The 26,729-nt window shown below is 33.2% G+C and overlaps 1 protein-coding gene across 4 annotated transcripts in view; it reads right to left on the reverse strand.

Moving 5' to 3' along the window:
- LRRC7 (leucine rich repeat containing 7) overlaps positions 1-26,729 on the reverse strand; it is a 533,218-nt gene that overhangs the window by 120,095 nt on the left and 386,394 nt on the right. For 3 of the 4 annotated variants that reach the window (XM_082418775.1, XM_082418774.1, XM_082418776.1), the window contains exons 12-16: positions 15,424-15,553; positions 14,307-14,422; positions 10,679-10,748; positions 8,627-8,726; positions 6,217-6,341 (exon numbers count right to left, since the gene is read on the reverse strand). In XM_082418775.1, coding sequence (XP_082274901.1) covers positions 6,217-6,341; positions 8,627-8,726; positions 10,679-10,748; positions 14,307-14,422; positions 15,424-15,553 — 541 coding nt within the window. Of the gene's footprint in view, positions 1-3,891; positions 4,141-6,216; positions 6,342-8,626; positions 8,727-10,678; positions 10,749-14,306; positions 14,423-15,423; positions 15,554-26,729 lie in introns of all 4 variants that reach the window. The other variant, XM_082418778.1, reaches the window with a different exon arrangement.

The raw sequence follows: 26,729 nt of genomic DNA on the forward strand, positions 1-26,729 counted from the left end.
TCTGAGGATTATAAATATGAATTCAAACACTTTTGCTCATCTGCAGTTTTAGCAAATCCACCAACTTTGTTATTCTAGTATTTCATCTTCCTGTGGCTCACTGCCCAGGTCAAATACTGGGATTGGACTTCACTAGATGATTTTTAACATTCCTTTCAGAACTAAAGTTACAAAATTATTTTTCCAATACATTTCAGGAAAGCTGGTGAAAAACCAGATAAACTTGTTAGTGTAAATCTCATTGAAAGGTAATTTAATCTTTAATACGCTGAAACAAATAGGATGAAGTTAATAATATATAGAAACAAAGCTACAAAAATATAACCCAAGAAAAAAAGTTAGACTTTACCAAAAAGCAAAAGTATAAGTTGTTAGAGTGTAATACAAGTATATCTCAGGGTACTTCATAATGCATTCTTAAATAAACATAAAAAGAATGATAGCCATGCTAGACAAAGTCCATTGGGATGAGTGCATTCTTGGATCTGCTGTTTAAATTGGTATTAGAAATATTAATCACAAATTTGATCTAAGTTTAAAAATTATCTTGCTGAACTTGTTTAAAAGTCCTTGATATCAAAGGACTTAAAAGTCAAAAAACTACATTTAAAAAATGTAAATTGTAGAACGGTGTGACTATTATGCCAATTAAGAACATCTTTTAATTTTTAATATGAATGAAAAATAACTTTCAAAAAGGTCCTTAAATTAAAATTCTACACACCTTAAACAATCCTCAATATTAAAACTACACTTCTAAATTGAATCAAAGGCAAAAAATGGGACATGTTCTTTTTTTTATTTTTATAAATTTATTTATTTATTTATTTTTCGCTGTGTTGGGTCTTGGTTGCTGCACATGAGCTTTCTCTAGTTGCTGTGAGCGGGGGCTACTCTTCGCTGCGGTGTGCGGGCTTCTGATTGTGGTGGCTTCTCTCGTGGTAGAGCACGGGCTCTAGGTGCATGGGCTTCAGTAGTTGTGGCTCGCGGGCTCTAGAGCACAGGCCCAGTAGTTGTGGCGCACGGGCTTAGTTGCTCCGCGGCATGTGGGATCTTCCTGGACCAGGGCTCGAACCCATGTCCCCTGCATGGGCAGGTGGATTCTTAACCACTGCACCACCAGGGAAGCCCCCTGGGACGTGTTCCTTCTTAACTGAATTAAATACGTCATTGAGTAATGTAATCTAATTTTTGTAGATGCTGTGTCTCTTCTGACAAGAGGACTATTTGCTAATGGCCATGGTACCAATATTTTCTGGTTATTTTATAAGCAAGTTAATGTTATATTTTGGTCACATCACCAGAGTATATTTGGGTACTTTATCTCTGTAAAAATATTTAAATATAGAAATAAAAGTGGATTTGCCATTAAGCTAGTGAAGCTTAATCTTTAGGGTCTGTCACCTGCATGGGCTCTTTCCAAAGCCTTGTGAGGGGCCCTACTTATGTATTTACATGGTTATTTTATATTCTTTTCCTTAAAGAGGCTCCTCTCCAAATTGTGGAAGCTTCAGGTCTCATAAAACTTGGATTTGTTCCACCTATACAATAAGCTACTTGCTTCCCATTTACTAGTCTACTAGCATAATTTACTGGACTTAGAGTCAGAAGACCTAAATTAAAGCCACAGATTTACCCCCAACTAGCTATCAGCCACAATCTTTCTGTCCAGTTTCTACTCATGTAAAATGGGAATGATAATATCTTGGGTTAATCTAGAGCTCGAATGAGATAATAAATGTGAAGTCCCTTGAAAATGTATAATTTCTATGCCGAGATTAGATACTATTTCTAATATCAGATTCTTATGTATTTTTAAAATCTGGAGTCTTTTGGCAATCTAGTTTTATTATATATATGTCTAACCATAATACCTGTAACTGGATTTTTTTCAGGTTGTATGCAGCAATAACTATCATTTACTCATTATCTGCCATGTGATAGGCACCATGCAAAGTGTTTTATAGGAATATATAAAACTAATTATTATTCGTTATTTATATAGTAAACAATACTTATTATTTACCATATGATTTATTTACAAATAAATAGTTATAATTAATAATATTAATTAAAATCTATAATTAATTATAATTAAATCTCATTTAAATTTCACAACTCATTGTAGCATCTGCTACCATTTTACAGAAGGAAAACAGGGGCTCAGATGGTGTAAGTTACTCGAAGGTCATACAGCTACAGGAATCAGTGCCCATATTCAACCTCAGGTCTAACTCCAAAGCTTATGCTTCACAAGTGTTACCTGGCTCAGAGCTATTCTCTGCTATAGGTGCAGCATATATTTGTACAATCTTGTGGAAGAAATAGTGTAAATCTAAAGTGTGAATTTTATTGAGTTAAGTAAGATAATTTCAATTTTTAAGACATGAAGTTAACATAATATTTTATAATTAAAAATATGAAAGCATAGTATTTTATAATTCTGTTATGTTCATAAGCTCTCTGAAAGCATATTTTGTACACTTTTACAGATTGTTTTGCCTCTCTATTTTTCAATGCATGTGTGAAGTGCTTCAGAAATGAATAACCATGATCATAAACACAATTATATTAATAGTTCAATAATGCCCAAATACAAAGTTAGTTTCTTTATATTGCTAAATATATAGGCTATAAATATTCCCTTATTCTAATACAGGATATATGTAATAGGTGGGAAAAATTTGTCAATTATGTTCTTACCAAAATGTTGTGTTTATCACTCACCATAAAGTATTTGCTCATTTTACAGGTACATTTTATTAAAATGCAAGATTTTTACTGAAATGTTATTTTATTTTAGAAAATAGAAGTGTTTCACAACATTCTATATATCTCAGATCTTAAGAAAGTGCAGTAAATGCAAATAGTAGCTGCAAGATGTTGGAGACTCCCAAAGATTTAGCAATGAAGAAAGAAATAATGTTAATATCTAGGGTATTTAGAAGTGATACCTTGAATTCACAAAGAACTATGCTTTTCTTATATAATGATTAAATTATAATTTGATTTGATTGTAAATTCCAGTAAGAGAAATAATAGTTAATGCTTTGGTTATTAATTGTTAAATATCTTATTCTAGGAATTAATTGGAACATTTTACATAGAAAGGAAACCTATAGCAGTTTTAGTTAGGATTCTCAGCTTGCCATATATTGTAGAAAGAATATAAGACACAGAATAAGAATTTAGTCCATTACATGTGGATAAGGTTTACAGAAAATGTAGTGTTCTTCCATATCCCATTAAGATTTTTTTTCATTAAACTCTTCAACACCCACCCACTGAGATAAGGAAGCCTTATCTGCCAGAATTCCCAGGCCAATCTTCTCTTACAGGAATTCTCATCATCTGTGCCTTCAAATTAAAGGGAAATTGATGCTTTTCAACAGATGTCCATCTTTGTGCTCAAAGTCCACTCTCAGCAAATTTCAATTCAAATCTCATGCTGTTTTAGAATCAAGTTTTAGTTATTTAATCTCCCCCAGAATTGATATTACAAAAACATGCGTGTATGTCTGGGGACAATTTAGATTGCATCAGTAGTGTCATCAACATTCTGCCCAACTATTGGTATTCCCACACTTTAAATAAAAATCTTGAAAAATAAAAACATAAATAAAAATGAAGCACCCAACTTAAAAACCATGCCAGATATCCCACCAGTAGGCACATCATATCAATGTTCCCTCCCCCTATGACTCAGTTCTCCCCACCCCATTGCCAATGTCAATGAATAAAAAATTAAACTGGGATCAAACACTGGCAATTGAAAGGTTTCTATATGATCAACATTTCTTACCCCAAATCATGCAGAACATACCCCATAAACCACTGTTCCAAGGTTGCCTCTACGTAAGGGATTCTCCTACCCCCAACACCTAGGCCTACCTGTCTGCCACTTAGAGAGGGAAGAGTGGTGGATTGTGCTGCAACTGGCAATGGAGTACACATGCTCCTTTCCTGCTGGAGGCCACTTATACAACCCCATGCCAGCTGTGGGTCATTCTGGGGGACGGGCATATCTTGGATCTGCTGATCACACCTGGCCCATGGTGTGCAGCAATCGCCAGACAGTCTGGCAGGTTGGAGAGTAATCCCACGCTGGCCCCTTTCCCAGGGGGCTTGGCAGGAGTGATCCTGTGGGAGAAGGAATCTCCATTTTCTGGGAGAAAGAGGAGCACTGTAGCAAAACTTTCACTTTATCATTTTTCTATTCTTGATTTTTTTTTTCATTCTGGGTAATGCATTTGAAACAACCATCAGAAAATTAGTTTTAATTCTATGTAATAAAACAGTACCAATATCATATGAAGCTAAAGGGTCACAATTTCTTCACACAATGCAGCTTTCATACTAAACTAAACTAAACTAAATTTTCATACTTTCATACACGAAACACATTATAAGTAGGGCATTATACTCTAGTCTATTTGGAAGTTGATGCCATAGGTCAGTGGTTCCCTTTAAAATTTTATGTAAATTAAAGGTAAAATGGTGCTAAATTTAATGTGCATGTAATGAGCCAGAAAAGTATAATTAATTTAGTGCAAGATTTCAGCATATTCCATTCATCATACTTCCATGATGATTTATTTAGACATTTGTTTGTGTTCTAATTTGTCCAATAGCCAATGGCATTGGAAATACTCAAATTGGTCAAAACCAAGTAGTTTGAGATTTTGGAAACACATATTATTTCACCAATATATAAAATAAATCAAATATAAATAAACATAGAGAAAATGTACTCTAAAGTATAATGAACCTACTCTAATTAAAATCAAACTTGATCACATAACACACAAACAGGGCTTCTAAATGTGTTTGCATTTGCTATATTTTATGTTTTCAGTGACACATATACCAGTATTAAATGCACTCTTTTCTTCTTGGAGCCTTTGAATATAGGTTTCTTTTTAGGAAGAAATATGTAGTTTTTGACATTCAGTGAAGTAAAAGAATGAATCAGAGGTCCAGTATAGAATGCATCATCCATTGGTTCTGGATTTAACATATAAAATCCTTACAAGAAGAACTGAAATGTTCTAAAGATCTGTTTTTGTTTATTTTTAGTTAAAAAATGTCTCTTTGGTTATTAGACAGCACTAATCAACCATTCAGAAACATTTTTTTTAAGCCCAAATCTTTAACAAAATTGTCATTTTGATTTGGGAATCCATTTTGGTTTCTCCACAATGATATAGGTAGGCTTTGTCAATTACCTTACTGACTAATTCCAGTAAGGTTCTAGAGTATGCTGGTTTAAGAAAAAAGTTCAGAAAATGTGGGAATGGGGGGATAGAAAAGAACACATCACACAGTCCAGATCTATTAATAGGATGCATATACAATTACTTAGGTAATTAGTCACTAAGGGTGAGAGCTGTTAGTATCCATGATGGAAAAAGTGCAAAAATAATACCATAAAAAATTGATGAGAGATTCAAGATGTTGCCATGATGATAACATGAAGATCTGATGTTGATATAATCCATATAAATTCTGTTATTTTCAAATTTATATAATGTAAAAATACAGATTTTAAAATTCCAACCTTGTTACTTGACTTAGATTAGTGCTAATAAAGCATTTTTTTAAATATGCTTTAAGGTGAAAAACTTTAAGTAATTTTCCCTAAGGGACTTCACCTACTACTGGGCACTCACCTCCATTAAAACTTGTCCTCACACTTAAGAAAACTCATAAAGTCTTCTCAAATATTCCAGAGGCATAGAATCTTTCCGAGATTTTAATGCCAATGTAATATATTAATCCACTGGTTCTTTCATAAATGTGTATTTTGGCTTCACACAGTCTGCATGATGCCTTGCCTTGATCAGTGATTAAAAGAAAAACACATTTCAGTGTTTCAAAGCGGTAATAAGGTGAAGCCCATCACCCAGACTTTTTTGTTTGATTTTTAGTTTTTTTTTTTTTGGCTTTCTCTCAGCTTGAATCTCTTTCATGTTGCTCTTCTGTAAGATGGTGTGGCATATGAAATTTGCTCAGTCAGGATGTTAGTCTCATTCTGAGGCACAAAAGTGCTTCCAAAATCATCATTCTGCTATAATGAAAGGTATCACCATGAGACTTTAAGATGTATCTGACCTTCTAGCAGAGGTCAGTCAATTAGTCCCAAAGGCTATTTGAATAATAACAATGAACAAATAAAAATAATGAGAAGAAAGAGGAAACAAAAATTAAAAGGTTCACCTTAACTTTCCCAGCATTTTCGTCATCTTCCTTTTTTTCTTCAAATTCAAAGGCAACAGTCATGCGTTGTTGTCTCTGTTCTTCCCACAGTGTAGGGTTAAAGCTGTCACTGTCTGACTGGAAATCTACAGTTAGATTCCAAAGTGTTATTGCTTTTTTTAAAAAACATAAATTGTTATTTAACAGAGCTTAGTACGCTATGCAAAAAATGGTGATAGGTACTAAAAACAAATACAAAAATAAAAAAAGAAAAGGAAAAAATAAAGAAACAGGAAGGAAGAAAGAAGAGGGAAAGAAAGAAAGAAAAGGAAAGAAAGAGGGAAAGAAAGAAAAAGAGGGAAAATATTCCCCTCATATTTGTTACATAGTCTTTTAATATCTTAACTCACATTCAGCTTTCTTAAGTATACATTAATTACATACTGGGGTTGAGAAGTTTCCCAGTGTAGAGAATGGGCTCTCCATAGCAAAATTATGATAATAGAGCTGAATTAGGTATTTTAAACCATTATCTCTTTTAATCTTCAAAACAGCACAATGGTAGAAGTAATATAATCCTCAATTTAATAATGAGAAAACTATAGCTGAGTTTTAAGAAACTTGTTCAAAGCCATGCAGCTTCTCCATGGACAATGCAGGATTCTGTACCATGACTGTGTGATTATAGAGTCCATAACTGTAACCACTAAATGCTATTAGGATGTTATAAAAGGTACTACATAACTTTGGTTTTGCAATAAACTGTCCAAGATTGCAACCTTTCTTGTCGTTGTTCTTTTGTGTGTCTGGTAGGGGGCAATGTAGTGGTGCTTGGTTTTATGGTAAAAAAGCATTTGGAAAATAGTCTAACATTCAGGTCTCAATTAATCTAAATGTGTCTCAAATTAACAGGGAAAAGAAATGGCTTATCAATCTTTAATTTACATGTTGGTTAATGGTAATATCTTCTTTGCAACAATGCTGTGAAGATCACATGAAAATGCAATAAAAGCACTTCCCAAAGGATAACCTTTATTATATAAAACTTTGTGTGTTGCAAGGAATTCTGAAAATTCACTCATTACACTTCTGCTTGAAAAACCAAAGGGTGACTTGCTTAAAGTTCAAGAAAACTTTTCTGTTACCAACTCTGCTTTCCTCAAAGGAAAACAAAATGAAACAAACTAGGCTAATTCCTTAACATCACATCTTACCTAACTAGATCTACCTCATTCCCTGGAACAATTTAGGGATTTAATCTGTCAGACTAGATCTCAGAAACGGCCAGAAAATATGAGACACTTTTCATTTTCCCCTATATCCTTTCAAAATGAAATATTTTGTTAATCTAGGGATATTGAAATGAAAATGTAAGTAAAGTTGCATGAATAAAACATAATCCTTATTTAAGACTCTTATTATACCCTATGTAAACACAGTGGCTTTTCTTTCATAAATTCAAAAGATCAATTTTACTGAAGCCTGAACAATACATATGAAACAATCTTTCCTTTTTCTACTTCTGTAAGTCAAAATTTGAATAAAAATATCCTAAAATATCTCAAAATGATTCATTTCCCTTTCTAAGTAAAAAACACTAAAGACATTTATTATAATTATCCTGAAAATAAGAACTACATAAGCAAATAGTTTCTTTTAAAAGTTGGTCTCTTTTAAATGGGTTGGGTGGATTTAAGCCATGGGTGGATTAAAGTGGGTTTACTCTTTCAAGAATTACTATCACTGTTAGACTGTGGTAAACGTGCATGACAGCCTGTGCTGGCTTGGGCTAAGGGCCTGTGCTGAGTTCCAAATGGTAAAGGATAAAGCTCCCTTAAAAATTTTATGAGTAATGTGATCATAGGAGAGAAAATTTTATTATTGGAAACGGTTTAAGTTTTTCAAAAATTATTCCTATCATAATTGCTGACATTGTTTAGGAAAACAACCTGAAAAATTAGTCGTTTGCAAGTCACCTCTTTATGGCTGACTCTTAACATGAAATAATTCGGGGCCTGAGATCAGGACTAAATGTTTAAATTGTGTTCATAAAATTAGTGAATGCAGGAAATAAACCAACTTATCTTCCTTAAGATCTGACCCTTCTTAGCTCATTTCAACTGGCTAGGTATCACATTCGGTTAACTAGTCCTGTGTTTTGCAATCCACCAAGAGAAGATGTTGCTCCTAAAAGTCAACATTATTTTCATGAAAGATGTAAAGAGGAAGAGTTATGTTTTTGAAATCTTACTTAAAATATTATAGTATGGAAGATAAGATATCTGCTTAGAGTTAACCCCCAAATGATTTATGTGTGTCATGTAATTATGTGTCTTGCCCATGTGCCAGTATTGGCCAGAGATTAGAATAAAATGAATCCCTTTTATTCATAATCATACAAGCATAGGAGAAATTTCTACTGACTGTTTACCTTCATCACCACGAGGTTGCTGTGGAAACATGTAGTTAGTCAATACTCTTTGCTTTGTTTCTGGATGGGCTTCAGTTTGTAAAGGGATAAGGGCTTTGGACTGGAAGCAAAGGATATAAATTAGATTAATAAGATTGGAAATAGAAAGAATATTTCTTTCATATAACGTAAAGGTCAATAGTCTGGCCTCACTGTGTTGAATGAACAGTTAAAGAAAAGTAAGGAAAAAGGTAATGAAATAAGAAAGTATAACATAAAATAAGACTATTGTAGGGAATATTTTGAAATTCTAAGGTTTTCATAATGAGATTTTCTTTTTCTTTAGTATAGTCTTGTACAAGACCTATTCATCTTCATTGAGTAATGTCAGTTTTGATCTTGAAGAGACCAAAATGTGTCAAACTGTTTCAACTAAGTAAACTTTTGGTATAGTCCTATATTTTCATGAACTGTTGCCCTAAAAAATAAATGGAATTTGCTATCAAATTTATACTATACAAGATCATCTATGAATTTAATTAGGTTAAAACATAAGCATTTATTTTTAAGAGATTTTTGTAACCAAAGACAGGGTCCACATACACATAAGCAACAATCCTTGTATTTGATACATCACAATATATTTACCTATGGATGGTAACATTTAATTCTCTATTATTAATTTTATTTCAGAAATACTATTTATGAAGGTATTTTTTAGAACTTTGATATTATGGACTATTTTTATATAAACATTGAAAATAATCATATTATTTAATGTTTTAAAATACACTTATTTCATGACATTTATTAATAAGAGTGAAGCACAAAGGAGATTTGGAATACCAACTTGTCTCATGAAACTAAGTCAGAAACACATTAAATCGCTGTTCTAAATAAAAGTTTAATGGTGCAGCCACTGTTCTGTTCATTCTCCCACAAGAACAATAAATCATGACATTAGGGGACTTTTTTTTACAATGCAAGACTGTAGAAAAGACTGTTCCATCAGCATAGTTCACGTTGATTCTAGAAATGATTTATTTATAATGATATATTGATGCCTTGAAAAATCTACAGTCCATTGGTAAGACTTGAATTTGAATGACAATCTAATTTTTTACTTAGTGGATGGAAGAAAGTGCTGTAATGACCGTAGGAATACAAACATTATTCTCACACTTCTATTTCACACATTGTAGAGGTTAATTTTAATTTTTAACAAAAGAAGCCCAATACCTATGTCTGAACAATTCATTTACCAGTAATGCTGATTTTATGCTCAGAAAATAATCATAACAAACTAAATCCAAGATGATTTGTTTTCACTTGGTAATTCATATTTTGGGATAGGATGTTTTAAAATTTTAGGATTACAAGAAAAAAGTAAAAAGAAGAAAAATAAACTATGTCAAAATCGTCTATCACCAGTTTTTCTGGTGGCAAATCAGATGTCTTCAACTATTTCTTTTATTTTCCAGTTAATAAAATTATTCATTAACACTCAATTACTAATTCAATTATAATCTATTTTCATAAGTATAAGAATTAGTATCAAAGCAATTTCACAGAAGATACTGGTAATAGCAACAAAAGACATCACAAATTTTTTGAATAAAGTTTTAGAATTAAGTTGATTATAATTAAAAGCACACACACACACACACACACACACACACACAAAAGGAACATGGAGGATAATAATTCCCTCTTGTGGGAATTGTGGTAATGATTTCTTATTCTTTACCTTCAGAGGTATAATTAAAGTACATCCTCTGAGGACATGTATGTACCACCTAGAAAAATGATCATTTTGTGTATTAGATCTCTGAGAATGAAGTAGAAGCTAGATTGAAGCATTTAAAAGGGGTGAGAACTATAGTACTGTTTGTCCACAGCAATGAAATACTTATTTGAATTATTACCTTTACAAAAATCTCTCCTCCAGGGGATAAAGAATCTATATTTTGCAGTGATTGTCAAAGGTACCTATTGGGAATAAGTTAGTAATTCAAAGTTTCAACTGTAGTTCATTTAAATAAACAAAATAAATCAGGTAATAAAAATTTTTACCTGATTGTCAGAAAGCCACAAAGCTGCAAGCTCCTTAAGTTTGGTAAATGAGAATGGTAAATTCTTCAATCTGCAAAAACAAGAAAAGTCTAATAGCATAGGTGAAGATGGATAAATTTCATTTTTTTGAAGAATTTTAAAAAATACTATAACTTATTTGTTTCATTCTTCTCTCTACTTCTTTCTCCATTGAGTAGCCTGAGCAATCTTTTAAAAGTGAAAATCTCAAGTTTACAACTCTGCAAATGCTAGGATAAAACTGAAAATTGTTAACATGCCTTGTCAGACCTTATAAGATCTGGTGCTCCAAAACCTCTCCAGAGCTTCTTTGTTACTCTTTTCCTGACAGTCCCATTAGTTCCACTGGCCTTCTATCAGCCTACTCTGAGGATTAGCCAAGCTCTTTTCTTCTGTCTGGAATAGTCTTTCTCCCATACTTCACTTAACTAAAATTCCACATATTCTTTAGCTCTCAGCTTAAATGTCAGTTCCTCAAAGAGGCTTTTCTTGACTCCTCGTTTAAATTTCTTTCCCCAGTTTAGTCTCAAAGCACTTTCATGGAACATATCACAGTTTGTAATTTTTTTGTTTAGTTTTGTGGTTATTTTTTTACTGTCTGTTATCCCCATAAAACTGTAGGCTCTATGAGGGCAAGAGGTCATTTCCACCTTACCTCGAAAGGAATTTACAGCTCCTGAAAGTGTGTCCTTTTGTTCTTTCACCCTTCATATATTGTGTAATAGACATTCAAAGAGGGAATCTTTAAAAATTGCATTTTGAGATAAGTGAAGTTGGCATCAGCCTTGGTATTCAATCAAAATGTTCTATTTAGCTTTGGCTTCAGCCTGTGGAGGGCCAAATCACCAACTGCCTGCTTCAACATACTGTATGATATCCCTGAAGTTGTGTATGATCAATATATTTTCATTACGTGGGTTACCACCATAGCTAGTCAACAGAGTGAATAATACAAACAAGGCACACCAATGAATTTACTGTTACTTTCTGCATGTTTACTTTCGAATACAAACATTTTAGATATGACTTGGAATGAAAATTTCCTTAAAAGTCTTTAATATGTTGGAATTCTATCAGCCAAATGATGAATAAATATATTTTGATAACAGAAGTGGAAAATGTTACAATAATTAATAAGGATTGTGGAAGCAGTTAATTGTATATGCAAAAGCAATTAAGCACGATCAAATAATTTAATAAATATGAAAAGATATTGACAAGCCAAGAAACATATCAACAGAGTGTGCATTAGCTAGGTAACTTTAGGAAGGATATAATAACCTTTCTGAGCTAACAGATACTTGTAAAACATAAATAAGTATATAAAGAAAAACAGAGATTAAATTATATCACAATTATTTTTAATAGAATTATTTATTATACTAGCATTTATAACATTAAACCAAACTGCCCACTAAAGTTTTCTAATTTTTAGTTATTTAATTTAAGTCAGAAATTATGAAGTAATGTGTTATGAAGAGAAGTTTTTACATCATGTGGAGATGAATTAAAAGTAGAATATCAATTCTGCCACATAAAAATTACATGAGGGGAAAACTCTCCAAAATCATATTCAATATCCATGATAAATCATCAGTCAAATCATAAATGTAGAGTATGGAAAGAAACTGTCAGAAAAGGATTTACCCTCATTTTTCCTTGCTCTTCCAGTGACCACCATTGAAAGTGAGCATTTATTTAGTATCATAACTGTATGGTAAATTGATCACAGGAGCAATCTTACAGTTGAAAGTATAAAAGAATCATTGTTCCTGAACTATAATGACAAACTTCTAAAATTTATTACATTTTAAATATAAAATTGGAATAATCATGACTTTTGGATAACATTTAATATTTAATCTTTTATCCAAGCAGTTTATTCTCCGACAGTGATGTTCAACTTTAGCCTCAGCTTTGACTGAATGTTGATTTTAATCTTAGGTTAAGATAAGATTCATTGATTAATTCATCAATTAAAAAATATTAATTTGGCTCTATACTATGTTCCAATCACTGTATTAGAAGACAAACTAGCTTATATTTCTGTCCAGATGATGTATTTTAAACTCCTACTATTATGAGATTCTCAATGTCTTATTAAAATCTTTTGCATTGGCATTTAGCAATGGGCTGTCCTATGGTACATACTCACATGTGCTATATTTGTTGGATGAATAACTCCATTAGTAGCCCTAACTGTGGGTCATTTAAAAATATTTTATAAGCATATTTTCCATATCATCATGTAAATTATTAATATACAAAATTTGAGCAGGTCAAGTATTTAGGAGAGACTTCCAGCTCACCATGAAAACCCTCCCTCCAGGTTGACAATAATGGAGCTTGGTTCCACTGGGGACTGTAATTGAATCCACTGGAATCCATCTTCCTATGGTATCTCTATGACGATGTTTCTAATCTTATTCACAAGAATATAATTAGAAAATTCTGAAAAATGTCTTACTGAAGGTTGGGCACAACGTTTAATGCATTTCCTTCATTATCTTGTCTGTTAAGAGTCAAAACAAGAAATGGGGTTGATTTGACATGAATTACTCTTGAGGCACCAAGCTATGAAGCTTCCGTGTCACCTTGATTTAAAAAAAAAATTCCAAAGCCTTTTAAAAAATATTTTATTTCTTATATGGAATATTTTAAGCTACTAAGTGAATGTTTTTTGAAATTCACATTAGTAGTTTTTTCTTAGACAAACTAACAAACAAATGACAACTCCCACACTTAGTGAAACCTTAGAATGTGAACATTCTCCGTGATTCCATAAAATAAACTATCTTTGTTAGTTTTGTTGCAGTCTCTTAGCTTCTCATATTATCATTTATCTGACTGAAACTTAATGAAAACAAAGAGTTCAAGTATTCTATTCTAATTCACAATCACTTTATCTTCTTAGAAGTTATTTTTAGTCAGTATTGATTTTTATCCTTTCCTATTTGAGGACAACTGTGGTAGAAATAATGATGAACTGCATTTTCACCCATTCACCAATATAACAACTTTGTCACAAGAAGAGGACCTATCTTTTCTTTGTTCATCCTTTTCTGAACATGACTAAATAACCATTTGGTTGTCTTTACTATAATGTGCAAACCTTATGACTTTTGAGTACTAGCTTCTTGGCAATATTCTCACCAGTGTTCTGGTGGTGTGGACAGTATATACATAGTTCAGTTAATTTACTGGAGACATAAATATATACATGAAAACATATATGTATGCATACATACATAACTGTGTACATATTTTTATTAATAAATTTTGTAGATTTTCACTACAATTATTTTTCCATGTTTTCATATTATGCTTTCTGCATATGGGAGGGTTTTGGTATATAAATTTGGGTGTATAAATTTTACATAATTTTAATATACAATATATGTTTCTATATAATCAAACAATAAAATTTTGAAGTATCAGTTTAAAAACAATTTAGCTTCTGCCATTTTCTAAATGGATATTTGCATACTTATATAAATATTTGTATTCCATATACTTCATAAGACACAGAAAAATTTTTCAAAATTATTGATAAGAAACAATAATTTGCTTTTAGAAAATAATATGTGATTGTGAAATATTGCAGAAATACCTGTTGTCACTCAAATTTAAGACTCTTAGTTTCTGCATCTGTCCAATCTCTTCAGGAAGAAATTCCAGTTTATTGGAGCGTAGAGACATAACTGTTACATTCTTACAGCTTCCAATCTATGGGTAACAAAAGAAAAAAAAAGTAAAGAATCACAGTGTAAACTATTTTTATACTAACATTTATAATTTATAAAGTAATTTAATTAATTTATAAATTTCTTTATCACTTTTAAGACTCTCAATATGTGTATTGTTTTATTTTTTATAATCTCACTCTCTAAAATATGTGTCTGTAATACATATATTGCTTTAGATATTAAGACTGTGTATCTCATATTTTTTTACATATTATGAAGGAAAAGTTTTCTTTTTAATTTTATGATTAGAATACTTGTTAGCTTCATTGTCTTCATAAATCACATTGTTTTTGTCTATCCAAGTAAGTACTAATAATCTATGTTTATAATAGATCATATATGCTCAAAAATGAAATATTGTTGATATTTCCTTTGCAAAGTTAGTTTTATTTCATGTTACAATGGTATTTGTATTTTTATTCATAACTTTTGTCTCTAAATAATGATATATGAATTATTGTTCCTGTATTATGAAAGCATTTAATAGAAAATGTTAAATTGAAAATATACTTCACAGTTTTTTCTTGACATGAATACATGAAAGTCGCATTTAGAGATGAATGCTAATGGACCATTTTGGTGGATCCTGAAGTTAAAACAATATTATGCAACATGATACTTTAAAAAACTTATTTATATTAAAAACTTTCACTTATAACTAGAAGTATAGTTATCTCAAAATTTATTTGTTTTTAAAGCAAAATATATAAGTTGGATTAGTTAAAACTGTATTCCTTAGCATGAACTAATTTATAATATTTTATTACTATTTTTGGCAAGCAGTGTTTAAATCAAATGTATTTCCTGGGTCAAATATAAGAACTTATAACTTGTCATTTAAAAAAGAATGATTAGCAAATAAATAATTCCTGTATACATTCACAGCTCAACTCATAAGCTACACTGCTACTGCACCTGTTAAGATTTAATCCCAAAACAAATTCATTAAAAGAAATTAATAGAAACAAGTTTATTCCTCACTTCTCTGGGTAATTCTGGAAGGAAATTCTCATCGACTGCTAATGTTCGAAGACTGTGAAGGTAGCCAATAGTAGAAGGTAGTGACTCCAGTTCATTACAGCTACAGTCAAATTCTTCTAATAAAGATAAACTGAAAATTAAATACATTAGTTAGACATTTTAAAAGGTCAGTGGCACAAAATTTTTGGAAAAGCCATATATTCAAATTCACCAACCAAATTATTTAGCTAGTGACTGCGTAATATTATATAAGTTAATTTATCAGTTCAGCCAAATGGTTCAATACCATTTAATAAGTGGTTCAATTTGCTGAAATAAATGTAGTTCATTTTTCTCCTTTCTTAATTCACCTGTCATTTAAATGAGCCATTGAGAATGACAAAAGGTTTTGTCTGTTTGTTTTTATACAACTTAGGTGTCACGTATAGTCAGAGGCTCATAATGTATATCCTTGGAATGAGTGCATATAACTGGTATGGGCAGGTAGAAGGGTATAGAGGGCAGGTCCAAGAAAGGGAAGATAAGGGGGGCAAAATACTAACAACAAAAACACTGATTAAATGCTAGGTATTTTACTAAGCATTTTAGAGATAAAAATAACTACTCTTTTCTTTATAATAACTCTAGCAGATATCTATTATTTTAAACCCATTTTACACATAAGTAAATTGAGGTGTAAAGAGGCTAAGTAACTTGCCCAAGGCCACACAAAGTAGGAAAACTAGTACCTAAATGCAGACAATATGGCTCCACTCTATTTTCTTGCCTCTCAGCCTGTACATCAGTAGCAGAGGCTACGGACAGGGCTCATTTCAGCCTGCAGATGTGTTTTGGTTGGTTTACATAGTATTTTAAAAAGTGGTAAACTCTACATAATGACCCAGACTTCTGGTGCCTTTTGAAAAAGAAGAAGATCTGCAAATACTGGACCTTTATTCTTGCATGACAATAATGGAAACAGAGTAATGGCTGCTGTCTTCAAATGAGCACAGTTCTCCAGTTTGCCACAATCTCCACCACTCCAAACTTAGCCTGCTTTACCCCAAATCTATAGAAAGGAATTGTATGTATACTTTCAAGCTATCACAAGGGAACAAGACATTTCATTGTCTGGTTTGAGATAGCTGGGAAAGAAAGAGGGCCTGGCACAGAGTAAGCGCTAGCTATATTTAAGTTGTCACTGATGTTAATATTATTACACTGTTATTACCATTCATATCATTGTTCTACTGTAATAGGAAGGAACCCTCAAGGATGATGATCTCACCATCGTAAAGGGAAGAATGAATTAGAATTAACTGGAGTAATATTGTAGAATCAACTTCCCTTTTTTATATCTTGGAAGTAGCTGGCTTGAATGCAATTTATTCCCATAATTTAGTTAACAAGTGAACACAGAAATTAAGCATTTGGGTTTTAAGTTAGTCAGAATGGATTTGTGTCCCAGTCTTGTCACTTATTAGACATATTTTTTTTTTCTTTTTTACTTTTTTTTTTTTTAGACAATAGACATATTATCTTGGGTATCAAAAAATAAAACAAGGATCAGAGCTCAAAAATCAAAGCTGATTTTATTTACTGCCAGGCAAGGGAACACTCCCTGTTCACACTCAGAAGAAATTCACTTAGTAGTGCACTGTGGGGGGAAAAGTCAGTGCCAAAAGGGGGTGGTGACAGGAGGTCATAATGATCATGCTCATTAAAGATGAAAAATTTGCATTATGGAGAGGTTGGAATAAGTTCACAAGTCTGTGTACAAGTAGGTAAATCAAGTCCCATCATCCATGGGTCAGGGAAGAATCTAATTCAGTCAAGTTCAGTCTGACCCTGATCAGGGTAACTCAAGATTTATGATCCTTAACAGCTTCAACTGGTTAGAACCCAGAAGTGGTGAAACACAGTATCCAGCTGTGAATAATAGCTCTTAGGCAAATGCTTTTCCTTTTGCATAGACAAGTCATATTACTTTTCCACAGGCCTTAGTTTCTTCGTATTTGCAGTGAGGATACTAGTAATTCCTGCCTCATGCAGTTTCTCTGAGTATTTCATGAAATACTGTAAGTAAAGAACTTAGCACAATACCTGCCATAAAATACACACTCAGGAAATATTTTCTCTTTTTATTAGTGAACCCTGAGAAATTAATTTCTAAATCCTTTGAGGCCCGCACATGCAGGGGTGGTCGTGTCAATGGGTACCAGACATACATGGCTGTGTGACTCTGTATGTATGCATTGGTGGCGGCAGAAATCCATGTACGTGGAAAACCCAGTAACAGATTATTTGTTTCTTTAAAAAAGTCTAGCACAGTGTCATACACATATGATACACTAAGAAAATTTGGTAGAATTGAATGAAAGAGGTTTCTATCTATGGTTTGTGGTCATGTACTCAGCAAGTGGTCATGAAAGTACGAGTGATTTTTAAAAATAAAAACTAGTGAGAGAGTGGCATGTACATATATACACTACCAAATGTAAAAGTGATAGCTAGTGGGAAGCAGCCACATAGCACAGGGAGATCAGCTCGGTGCTTTGTGACCACCTAGAGGGGTGGGATAGAGAGGGTGGGAGGGAGCGAGATGCAAGAGGGAAGAGATATGGGGACATATGTATATGTATAGCTGATTCACTTTGTTATAAAGCAGAAACTAACACACCATTGTAAAGCAATTATACTCCAATAAAGATGTTAAAAAAATAAATCTTCAGATGTATGTTCAGAAGTAGAAGTCAAAGAATTAAACAATTAATATAATTAAGGTTTCTTATTTTTCTTTCTTTTATAAAAACATTTTTGAAGTTAGTCTTCAATCATAGTAAGGCACTCCTTACTTTGCACAGATTTCAGTTATCATGGTTTCCTTAAATAACATTTGTCCCCCAACAACATGGCTCAAATTTCAATTACCTCAGTATATTAACTGTGAGTAACTGCATAAAGTACAAACTTTGCTGCTAACTCTTTAGTCCACAAATCGCTGTGTAAATAACAGATGTACATCATGATCAGTGACTAGTCATATTACTTTTTTGAGTCTGTCAGTGATCAGCCTCTGCACATCCACTATTCAGTTCATACACGGATAGTAAGCCTTGTAGTTATGTTGCCTTCTTGTCAATCGGCTATAGAGAGATACTATAGGCACCATAATTTAACATTTAGAGCGCTACTCCTGTTGGATAATGCTCTTCGTCATCCTAATTCTCTTGGGGATTTAGATGAAAATGTGAAAATTTGCTTTTTATCACCAAGAACAACTTCATTAATCCAACTAGTGGACCAAGGAGTTATTTCAACTTTGAAGGCCTATTATCTTACACAGACTTTTGAATAGGCTATTGATGCTACAACTGGAGATCGTACAGTTTCTTTAGCTGAGTTTTGGAAGAAATATGACATAAAGCAGTCAATTGAAAATATTCAAACATCATGGCAGGAAGTAACAGCAAGTAATACTCATGCAGTGTAGCAGAAACTTTTAGCACACTGTGCAAATAACTTGGCAGGATTTGAACTGAACATACATGGGATTATAGAAGAAACAGTTGACTGTGGGAATGCTGCCTGCCACTATTTGAGAGCCTGTAGATCTGCTGCCAGAGGAACTTAGTAAAGGAAAACTTGTTGACATCAATGAGGAAAGTGGTTGTAATGAAAAGGATGAAGATGCCTCAGAGGAAGTGACCCTGGCAATAAACTTTACATTAAAGGAACTCTCAGAGATATTTCATGATATTGAAAGCACAAAGGATAAAAGCTTGGAAGCTGATCCAAGCTTAAAAGGAGGATGACAATTCACTGACTCATAGAAAAGATGTTCACTCTGAATGACAACTTACACAATGAAAAGAAGGCAAGCACTGTTCAAACTAATTTTGGTAAGATCTTTTAAAAAAAACCCCACTTTAATTCTTGATGTTCCTAATGTTTACAATGACTGTGTATTAAATCCATGTTGATTTATTATTTTTCCATTGCTCTATACATTTATAACCAACAGCAACAGTATTTAATGTTTGAAAAGGTTTAAAGATCTTTTGTCAGAACAATCATGATTTCCCCCATTGATTCCTAAGACTACTTTGCATAGTTTCAGTGTGCATGGTTGTTTTCATAGTCCCCACTACTGTGCAAAGTGAGGACTTCCTACAATAAAAAGACAACATTTTTACTGCACCATGGGATATACTGAATTAATAATTTATAGCCTGAAAGTATTTTACATTTTTGGGTTACAAAGAAAATCTATTACGTGCAAAACACACATTCTTCAATGATCTCTGAATTCAAAGGATTCAAACTCAAAATCTAACATTCCAGCTGACTTTATTGATGGTGATCTTGTTATAAATCACCTAAGGTATTTTAATACAGGATCCTATATGAATACAGTTGTACCACATTTCCTCAAATTATCACTGGCATTCAAAAGATAGACCAAAATAAGTGAAATAAATCTGACAGAGAAAGACAAACACCATACAATCTCACTTATATGTGGAATCTAAAAACAAAAATACAAAAAACTAAAAAAACCCACAACAAAGCTCATATATACAGTGAACAGCTTTGGTGGTTACCAGGAGTAGGGGATAGGGGGTAGGAAAAATGGGTGAAGGTGACTAAAAGGGACCAACTCCCCGCTATAAAATAAATAAGTCACGGGGATGAAATGTACAGCATTGTATAGTTAACAATACTGTATTGTACATTTGAAAGTTGCTAAGAGAGTAGATCTTAAAAGTTCTCATCACAAGAAAAAGGTAACTATGTATGGTGAAAAATGTTAACTAGATTTATTGTGGTGATCATTTTGCAATACATACAAATATGGAATCATCCTGCTGTACATCTGAAACCACATTACCCTTTGTACAAAAAAAAGATAGACCAAAAGCTACCTTTTTTAGAAGTTTTCTCTATAGTCTATAATAGTACACATTAAAAGTGAAAACAAGCTGCAAAGGAAGTATAAAGTACTTTAAAGCACTGCTTCCCAAACTTTAGCATGCATATGAATCACCAGCAGAACTCGCTAAAATGCAGATTCAGATTCAGTGATTTGGGGTGGGGCCCAGATTCTGCATTTGAAACAAGCTAGTGGGTGATGTAGAAGTTCCTGGTCCTGGGACCACACATTCTTAAATAAAGTACTTGCAAATTTGTCAAGAGTAACATTAAAACACACACACACACAGATGGAGAGATATACCATGTTCTTGGATCGGAAGATTCAACATTGTGAAAATGACTATACTACCCAAAGCAATCTACAGAATCAATGAAATCCCTATCAAACCACCAATGGCATTTTTCACAGAACTAGAATAAAAAATTTCACAATTTGTATGGAAAGACAAAAGACCCCGAATAGCCAAAGCAATCTTAAGAAAGAAAAATGGAGCTGAAGGAATAAAGCTCCTGGACTTCAGACTATACTCCAAAGCTACAGTAATCAAGACAGTATGGTACTGGCACAAAAACAGAAATATAGATCAGTGGAACAGGATAACAAGCCCAGAGGTAAACCCATGCACATATGGTCACCTTATTTGTGATAAAGGAGGCAAGAATATACAATAGAGAAAAGACAGCCTCTTGAATAAGTGGTGCTGGGAAAACTGGACAGCTACATGTAAAAGAATGAAATTAGAACACTCCCTAACACCATACATGAAAATAAATTCAAAATGGATTAAAGACCTAAATGTAAGGCCAGACAATATAAAACTCTTAGAGGAAAACATAGGCAGAACACTCTATGACATAAATCACACCAAGATCCTTTTTGACCCACTTCCTAAAGAAATGGAAATAAAAACAAAAATAAACAAATGGGACCTAATGAAACTTAAAAGCTTTTGAACAGCAAAGGAAACCATAAACAAGATGAAAAGACAACCCTCAGAATGGGAGAAAATATTTGCAAATGAAGCAACTGACAAAGGATTAATCTCCAAAATATACAAGCAGCTCATGCACCTCAATATCAAAAAAACAAACAACCCAATCCAAAAATAGGCAGAAGACCTAAATCAACATTTCTCCAAAGAAGATATACAGATTGCCAACAAACACGTGAAAGAATGCTCAACATCATTAATCATTAGAGAAATGCAAATCAAAAGTACAATGAGGTATCACTTCACACCAGTCAGAATGGCTGTCATCAAAAAATCTAGAAACAATAAATGCTGGAGAGGGTGTGGAGAAAAGGGAACCCTCTTGCACTGGTGGTGGGAATATAAATGGATACAGCCACTATGGAGAACAGTATGGAGGTTCCTTAAAAAACTAAAAATAGAACTACCATACGACCCAGCAATCCCACTACTGGGCATACACCCAGAGAAAACCATAATTCAAAAAGAGTCATGTACCACAATATTCATTGCAGCTCTATTTACAATAGCCAGGACATGGAAGCAACCTAAATGTCCATCGACAGATGAATGGATAAAGAAGATGTGGCACATATATACAATGGAATATTACTCAGCCATAAAAAGAAACGAAATTGAGTTATTTGCAGTGAGGTGGATGGACCTAGAGTCTATCATACAGAATGAAGTAAGTGAGAAAGAGAAAAACAAATACCATATGCTAACACACATATATGGAATCTAAAAAAACAAAATAAAATAAATGGTTATGAACAACCTAGGGGCAGGACAGGAATAAAGACGCAGACGTGGAGAATGGACTTGAGGACACAGGGAGGGGGAAGGGTAAGCCGGGACAAAGTAAGAGAGTGGCATAGACATATATACACTACCAAATGTAAACTAGATAGCTAGTGGGAAGCAGCTGCATAGCACAGGGAGACCAGCTCGATGCTTTTTGACCACCTAGGGGGTGGGATAGGGAGGATGGGAGGGAGACGCAAGAGGGAGGAGATATGGGGATATATGTATATCTATAGCTGATTCACTTTGCTTCAAAGCAGAAACTAAGACACCATTGTAAAGCAATTATACTCCAATAAAGATGTTAAAAAAAAGATAAATAAGAGACTTATATAAGAAATGGAAAAATATCACGCTAGAGTGTTCCCTAACTTGTATAAAGAGTTCACAAAACTTATTTGTCCATGAAACTTATCTTTATGTCATACCTATTAAAATCTCAAGTAATGATTATTTTGAGGAATATAATTTAGGAAATGCTGGTTTAGTTAGTAGGTGTATCGAGCTTTTAATTTAAAGGAGGAAGCTGCAGTGGTCTGGGTGGACAGAGGGAAAAGAATTAAGTCGTAAAAACAAGTAAGCATATTTTTGAATCCAAGTACCCCCAATTTGATTTAAGTCAATAACTCTTTACCTTATTGGACTTCATTTTTATAAAACATTTATTAAATGTGTGAGCACTTTCCATGTATTAACACATTTAATCCTCACAACATTCTTATGAGGTAGGCATTATTACTATGATTTCCATTTTACTGAGGAGGAATCTAAGGCTCTACCCAAAAGCACATCGAAGAGCCAGGTTTCGGACCCAGAAGGTCTGGCTCCAAAGCCAAAGCAACCAACCGCTTCTGTAAACTCCTCTAAGGGAGCTTCGTTTTAAACCAGCATCGCAGGTAATTCTGATGCAGGCACAATGGAATAGGGTTCGAGAAGACAGTTATCTTATAGCTGTATAAGTAAGCTGAATCCAGTTAGTGGTTCTTAAACTTTAGCATGCGTCAGAATCCCTGGAAGGGCTTGTTAATAGTACACAGATTGCTGGTCCAATGCCCAGAGTTTCTGATTCAGTAAACCTGGGATTGTGTCTGAGAATTTGCACTTCGAACAAGTTCCCAGTTGAAGCTGATGCTGCTGATCAGGGGACCACGTGTTGAGAACCACCAGTCTAGACTAGACTATGGAAAAACTTGAATATTAGTGTGAAGATATTTGGGTTTTATCCAATGAAGGGTGTGTGTGTGTGTGCGCACACACACTTTGTTTTTAATTTTTTGACTCGAATAACATTACATGATACGAAATTCAAAAAGTACAAAAGGTATACAATAAAAGCAAGTCTCCCTATTTACTCTACTGCCCAGCCCCCAAATTCTCCTCCCCAAAGCCATGTACGTTTCCAGTTTCTTGTGTATCCTTCCATGCTTAGGGAATAGAGGGGAGCACAGTTTTTAGCATTCAGATACCTAGAATGCTTATTTTCTTGTTATTATAGCAGTCTAGTAAGTAGACTACTGGAATTTACAATCTAGGGTATTGATATCATATAAACTAAACATCTGGATCAAAGAATTAGAATTTTAGACATAGGTGGAAATTACAAATGAAGAAACTAAGCCACTGAGAGTTTAAATAATTTGTCCAAGTTCACACAGTAAGTGGCGTAGCCAGGGTTCACACCCATGCTATTTGACTCCAAAGCCAGTGGTCCTTGCATTATTCCTCAGGAGTTTGAGGCCCATAGGAAAGAAGGGATTTACCCAGCTTTGCATAGTTACTTAGACTTTCTGATTCTAGTTAGCGGTCTTTCTCATTGACCATACTCTATGATGGAATGATTTTTAAAATATCCATTCAAATTTTTGAGATTTTATTGCTTTTCTCCAAAACTACGAAGCTAAGAGAGAGTAGGTTTAGCGTACGGTTTCTCTTTTTATGGGAGATCTTTTGCCTTTAGAGCAATGGGGCTCTTAAATGACCTAATATTACAAAATGTGTGACTCAACTATAACATATATTAAGAAGCATCATAGGACCCAGCAATCCCACTACTGGGCATATACCCTGAGAAAACCATAATTCAAAAAGACACATGCACCCCAGTGTTCATTGCAGCAGTATTTACAATAGCTAGGTCATGGAAGTAACCTAAATGCCCATCGACAGACGAATGGATAAAGAAGATGTGGTAGAAATATACAATGGAATATTATTCAGCCATAAAAAAGAACGAAATTGGGTCATTTGTAGAGACGTGGATGGACCTAGAGACTGTCATACAGAGTGAAGTAAGTCAGAAAGAGAAAAACAAATACCGTATATTAACGCATATATCTGGAATCTAGAAAAATGGTACACATGAACCAGTTTGCAAGGCAGAAATAAAGACGCAGATGTAGAGAACAAATGTATGGACACCAAGGGGGGAAAGCGGGGATGGGGCGTGGTGGTGGTGGGATGAATTGGGAGATTGGGATTGACGTGTATATACTAATATGTATAAAATAGATAACTAATAAGAACCTGTTGTATAATAAATAAATAAATTAATTAAATTAAATTAAAAAAAAAGAAGCATCATAGGTCAATTAGCAGCTTAGCTTTGAAATCTGATAACTTCTCTCAGCCTCTGTTTCTGCATCTGTTGATGGGGAGATAATAATACACATTGAATAGTGTTGATGGGGCCTTTAAATAAGAATACATGTAAAGCACCAAACACGGTATCTGGCACAATATGAACACACACAAAAAGTTGTTTGTTACTATTTTCATTGCACGTTCAATTATTATAGTGGCTGGAACTCCTAGGCACAACTTAAGATTCAATAACAAAAATAACCAATTTTACAAGTCATTTGGCACAAAAGTCATGGAATCCATTTCAATTGTGAAAGATGTTGAAAAATGAATTCTTTCAGCAATTTTTACTAGTTGGACTATTGAAAATTACCAAAGATAAGTCTAACCTATTGAAACATTCGATGTGCAGAATGAGAATATTTTTGGTCACTGCAGCTGATCTGAACATTTTGGTGGGCAGAGTTCTAGGTAGAATGTCTCATGATAAAATAAAGACTATTTCACTACTTCCAGAACACTTTCTGCCTGTGATCTGGGTGCCATTAAGTGGGATTCTAATCAAATTTTATCTCTAGCCTTGAGCTAAATCTCTGATCTATCAGTTCTGAATTCCCTAAAGAAAGCAAAGCCATTATATCATTATTATTATTTTTACTTCATACAGATTGTTTATTAAGGTATACTATAAAATTTTAGAAATTTAGTTTATTTTTTGCCACAAGTGCTACCTTGAAGTGAGAACATGTTAGACAATGGCTGTCACAATTTTACCATCCAAGACGTGATGTATTATAGAACTGAAATCTTCAAACTTTTTCATTTTAGGACCTCTTTACACTCTTAAAAATCACTGGTAATCCTAAAGTACTTTTTAAAATATGGTTTATATCTATTGATATCTATAATATTATAATTTAAAAGGGGCATTTAAAAATAATTATTTATTATTCATTCTTAAATAACAATAATAAACCCATGACATGTTAATGTATGTAACACATTTTTATAAAAGTAAGTATACTTTCCAAAACAAAAACCTTTAGTGAGAAGAGTGACATTTTTATTTTTGTGAATCTCTTCAATGTTTAGCTTAATAGAAGGCAACTGGATTCTCATATCTGCTTTGTATTCAATTTGTTGTGGTAGGTTGTTTTGATTAAGTTATATATATAAAAGTCCAAACTCACACAGATAGGTAGTTGGAAAAGGGAGGAGTATTTTCATGGTCTTTTTGGATAATTGTGATTATTCTTTGATACTACACCCAAACTCAACAAGTGGCAGTCTTTTTAGGGGATACAGTAATTGCAATGTAGAATCTGAAATACCTCAATGAACTTTTCTTACTTTTCATACCAATACATTAAAATCAACTAACCTTTTTGCACTTTGAATGGGTCTATTTCTCATGTGTGATTTTGTAGCTCATGCATTGGTCATTTGGAAAGTGTGGCTTCCCTGAGTTGAACAGATTTTCCAAATGTTGACACATTTCATATTACAATATCAACAAATCACATTCCTTATTACACCAGTGATATCACACCAGTGTTATCAGAAAAGGCTTTAAATATTGGGAAGCTGTCAAACTCACAGTGGCAGATACAAATTTTCCAAAATTCTAATTTTTACTTGATAGCTCAAATTTCACTGTTGGCCACAAATTCTGTCAGTTGTTTCCCTTGAAGTGACAAGCTCACTTTGTTCATTTTTGACAAAATTCTACCAAATACTCAAGTCTGAGTAACCACAGTTTGTCAGTCATTCTTCCTCTTTTTAAAATAGACTTTATTTTTATAGCTGTTTTAGGTTCACAGCAAAACTGAGCAGGAGGTAGAGATTTCTCATATACTTCCTACTGTTTTTTTATTCTGCCTTTTTTTATTGTAATAAAATATAGTCATATAGTCCATTTCTTTAACACTTCCCTTCATGGCTTTATATGAATGTCAAAACATCAAATTGTAGACTTTAAATATATGCAGTTTATTGTACATCAATTATAGTTAATAAATCTGTTTTTAAAAAAAAACT

The sequence above is a fragment of the Balaenoptera physalus genome (assembly GCF_965194825.1).
Source record: "Balaenoptera physalus genome assembly, chromosome: 1".
Taxonomy (NCBI): domain Eukaryota; kingdom Metazoa; phylum Chordata; class Mammalia; order Artiodactyla; family Balaenopteridae; genus Balaenoptera; species Balaenoptera physalus.